The following is a 4,330-nucleotide window of genomic DNA, read 5'->3' as shown; positions in this document are numbered from 1 at the left end:
AGTCCTCAGTCTCAAACAACAGTGGCAGCAAATCTAAGTCCAGCTCCAAAGCGGTAAATAATACTTTTCTCCTCACACCAAGATATGTTGAATAACCATATCTGTTCATACCTACTTGTCCCTTGGAGTTGCTCTGGAAAACGTCGGATGCTTTCCAGGCTTAGGTTATTTGCTGATAGAAATCCTTTCCAAAATTAATTACCAAAAGGTGAAGGATTAAAAACTGTAATATAGTACATATGCTTAAATCTATACAAGATAGATAGTAACATATTGAATAGTATAATCAAAAGTTAGGATTTAATTATTCTGTTTTATCTTTACCAACTACTGGCACTATAGTGTTAATATGCAAGTGCGTGTGCGCGCGTGTATGCCTTTGGAGTGGTCTAAAACAAACTCCAAAAAAATGTTGTTGCTTAAATTTCTGTATTTCTGGTTTTTGCTTGTGCAATGTGGATATTGGATGCTAGTAGAGTAGTAGTATCTTGTTTCTGTTTTCGAACTGCCTGATTGAAGTTGTGGGTGAATGCATTCCTGGGGCTATCATGCTTGTGGTTCTCTACTTCTGCTTTACTTTTATGTTGCTATCTAATTATTGTCTGTTGGAGCAGCGGGCTTCTGAGTCGCAGGGTAGACAGTCAAAGGCATTCCAACCAAAGGATGAGGATGAAGGAGCAGAAGAGCAAGATGATGAGGAACATGGAGAAGCCTTTTGTGGGGCATGCGGCGAGAGTACCGGTACTGATGAGTTCTGGATTTGCTGCGACATCTGCGAGAAGTGGTTCCATGGTAAATGCGTGAAGATTACCCCTGCTAGGGCAGAACATATGAAGCAATACAAGTGTCCATCATGCAGTGGTAACAAGAGAGCTCGCTGAGCAATTTCACAGCATTGAATGGAGAAGCTTTGTTGGAGTCATAACTGATCTGGTTCATGTTTTTATTTTTTTTATTTTATTTTTAACTATCTACAGTTATTGGATAGTCTCCCACCCCTCTCCCCCCTTCTTTTTTTTTTTGATACATGTAGGCTTATTTTGTAGACTACTGTAGGATTTATGGTGTGTCGGTTCCTGCAAGTCATTTGATGCCCTGGGTTTATTTCCCTGTAGTTGAAGCATTGTTGACCTGGGAAGACCGAGTCTTTTTCCAATACGATTGGCATTGGAACCGAACCATAATGTTCTGACCAGCTAGATCTTATGTTTAGACTGCGCCTTTTGACAAGGTACTTCCCTAAATGAATGGGGTGATATCCTACCATCTTAAATTTGAGTCTCTTTTGAATGTCTGAGAGGAGCCATCGTTTACGAGTCTAAGGCTTTCCATTGTGTCAACCTAGATTCATTGGAGATAATTAGACCTAGACTCAAGTTTATGCTTTAGTAAAGTAGTAAACAAACGAATCCGGTAATCACTTTATATCTGCACGTAGCACGTTTTGTCAATGATTTGGATGGTGTCGGCGTCTAGTGCATTAATCCTAAACTGTAGCATGTTGAAACTTGAACGATAATATAGGACCTCTAAGAAAAAGGGGGGGGAAAAAGAAAAAAGAAAAACAATATTCCTAAACTGTTGGTCTCAGTTTACCTTACCCTACTATTTCTCTAAAAAAAAGAAATTCCATCACCGCAGGTTGTAATTTATCCTATAAAAAAGGAAGACGATAAAAACAAAACATAATGAGAACATTTGGAGACTTGGAGCATTAATTCATTCTAGATGTTCAATTTTTATATGGATCTTAAATTAATTCTAGAAATGTCAAGTAAACACGCATGCTGACGGAAATAACGATGATAACCAGGCTAAATTTCTTTTTTTCTTTTTAAATGAGAAATAGTTGTAAAATATTTACATTTTAATCTGTTGAAGATTCCATATGCGAACAATAAGATCCATCATCCATACTACATAACTAGTAGAGTAACTTGTTTTACACTACTCCTGGGACCCCCCACCCAACATGTTGGTAGCCCCCACCATTAATTAAAGTTATCCACTACAAACCAAACCCATTAATAAATGCCTTATAGTTGCTCCCACTTCCCAGTACCTTGCATTCTTCTATCCATTGAAAATGATAAAATCATTAGAAAAATACAAACGATTCCTATCACTAATCAGATGCTGCTATCACCAAACTCATAATTCTGCTTTGGAACCCCTATGTTTGTATGGTAGGCAAGATTCAATTGGAACCCAGAAGTAATAATAAACAGTGTAAAATTTTCAGAAGCATGTACATTACATCAAAATGCAGTTGTGTTAGAACTTGGAAGAAAATTTTTTATTTTCAATATATATATATATATAAGATGCCCTACAACTAAAATGCTTGGATTGATCAAGCAGCCATGCTGCATAAGTGAAGAAAAGGGTTGAAAGAAAACAAGTGGCATAGTTTAGACAAAAGAAACTAAGAGAGGATAATACTTCTTTCTCCTTTTTCTTTGTTTTCTTTTCTCTTCTTTTTTTCTTTTGTTGTTGTTGTTATAATCCTATCTCCATGGTCATCATGTCAAAACATCCTGATTCTTTGTAGAAAGTCGTTTAAGGAACTCATAAGTAGTGATCATTGTTGTTGCAGACAAAGACATTGAAGCCCATCTTGGTCCCAAACCTCTGTAACATGCCATCCAACCACCTTCCTTAACTAAATTCCTCACTGTCTGAACAACCGTTGGTACTCTACGCCCATTCCCATTCTCATCACCATCCAAGACCTGCAGCCTTGTCTTAATTGTATCCAATGGCATGGTGATTAATGCGGACATGCCACCAGCCATTGCTGCACTGACTCCCTGAACTGCCATTACTGTCTTCGAATCCGGCCTCAGTTCATTTGTTGTCTCACCATCATCCTTCTTATTGCTGCACAAGTAGTATCCAACACCACCCCAAACCATTCTCTGTGCAACAGAATATGAAGCCCACCAAACAGCATTTGAAGGTGCATATGTCAAAATTGATATCCCAAAACCTCTGTACAACCCTCTAGGACCATCTGTTCTGAGAATCTTCCTGAATGCATCAATCCCATTGGCATATTGTCTTGCATTGGAACCATCTTGAACCATTAGCCTCTGGCTCACTACGTCGACCGGGGTCCACACAAGCTGAGCTGCCATGGCTGCACTCAGTCCGGCCACCGCATTGGCAATCGTGGCCGCAGTCGGCTCAGCTATCCCAAACCTAACAGTGGCAGTGCCTACATTACTCTTAGTGATCTCTAAAGCAGCCATGTACATGGCTCTAGCAGGGATTGTTCCCATCAAAGAGGTACCAAACCCTCTATACAATGCTCGAAAACCCTCATGGCTAATCACTGAAAATGCAGTCTTGATGCAAGGAACTTGGGACTGAGCAACTTGCTGCCTCGTTTTCAATACCACAACGGGGTACAGTGCTGCTGAAACCCCAGAGAAAAGTGCTGCGCCGAGGAAGAAGAACTTGGATTTATCGAGCTTCTGCCAATCAATATCGGCTGGGACATGAACCTCTGGTGTCGATTCTTCCTTGGCAGCACCCAAGTTCATCTTCGCCACTTTCTTAAACCGACCCAATTCAATTCGCCACAAACCCAGAAAAAACCCTAAACCAAAACCCGATTTTTTCAATAAGATTTTTCCCGGATCCAGACCATCTACTACGACCTAGAAGGCTAGAACCCTAACTGTACAAACTTAAAAGAGAAAAGGAAAGTGGAAATTTTTCTCAAAAAAACGAAGAAACAATTATCCAATATAGGAACTGTACAATTTGCAAGTACAATTAAAGAATCACATATATTACAATAATAGAAAGTGGAATTGAGAATCTAAGAGGGATGAATTAGGGGGAAAAAGTGGGTTTTTTCCTCTTGTGGAACCAGGTCTTGGATCGAACGTGAGGTAGGATGAGTAGATCTAGCATTTGTATTTGTATATTAACAGAGAGAGTCATACCAGCAACATCAGCGTCTTCATCCTGGCCACCGGCGCCGGAAATTTCGAACCTTGCCGGAATGGAAAGGAGAGAGAAAAACTTCAGAACATTTCGAGAGAGAAAAGCAAAGGGGGTGATGGTAAGTTATAGAGAGAGAGTGTGTGTAAAGAGAGAAAGTGATGGATGGGTAACCGGAATAGCAGGGATTTCAGATTTGAGGTTTTTACTTTCCTTTTAGTTTTCTTTTATTAGATAGAAATGGATTTTGATTTTGATTTATGCAAAAAATGGAGTCTTAAATAGATTAGTTAGATGTTTAAAACAGGATTAAAATGAATGAGATTCAACAAGGCACAAGGCACACTAAAATTAGTATTAAAATTAGTTATTAATATAA

At 39.1% G+C, this 4,330-nt stretch overlaps 2 protein-coding genes across 2 annotated transcripts in view; one reads left to right on the top strand and one right to left on the bottom strand.

Annotated features, from left to right (window-relative positions):
* The window catches only part of LOC107612905 (PHD finger protein ALFIN-LIKE 4), a gene marked incomplete in the record, with an annotated part of 3,847 nt that extends 2,581 nt beyond the window's left edge, over positions 1-1,266 (top strand). The window contains 1 exon segment of the mRNA XM_016314688.2: positions 615-1,266. Within this exon segment, the coding sequence (XP_016170174.1) occupies positions 615-881 (267 nt within the window).
* On the bottom strand, positions 2,270-4,092 carry LOC107612904 (solute carrier family 25 member 44). The gene has a single exon (XM_016314687.2). The coding sequence runs from the start codon at positions 3,543-3,545 to the stop codon at positions 2,523-2,525; it is 1,023 nt and encodes a 340-aa protein (XP_016170173.1). The 5' UTR covers positions 3,546-4,092; the 3' UTR covers positions 2,270-2,522.

The sequence above is a fragment of the Arachis ipaensis genome, chromosome B08 (assembly GCF_000816755.2).
Source record: "Arachis ipaensis cultivar K30076 chromosome B08, Araip1.1, whole genome shotgun sequence".
NCBI lineage: Eukaryota > Viridiplantae > Streptophyta > Magnoliopsida > Fabales > Fabaceae > Arachis > Arachis ipaensis.
This window is presented reverse-complemented; position numbering and strand designations above follow the sequence as displayed.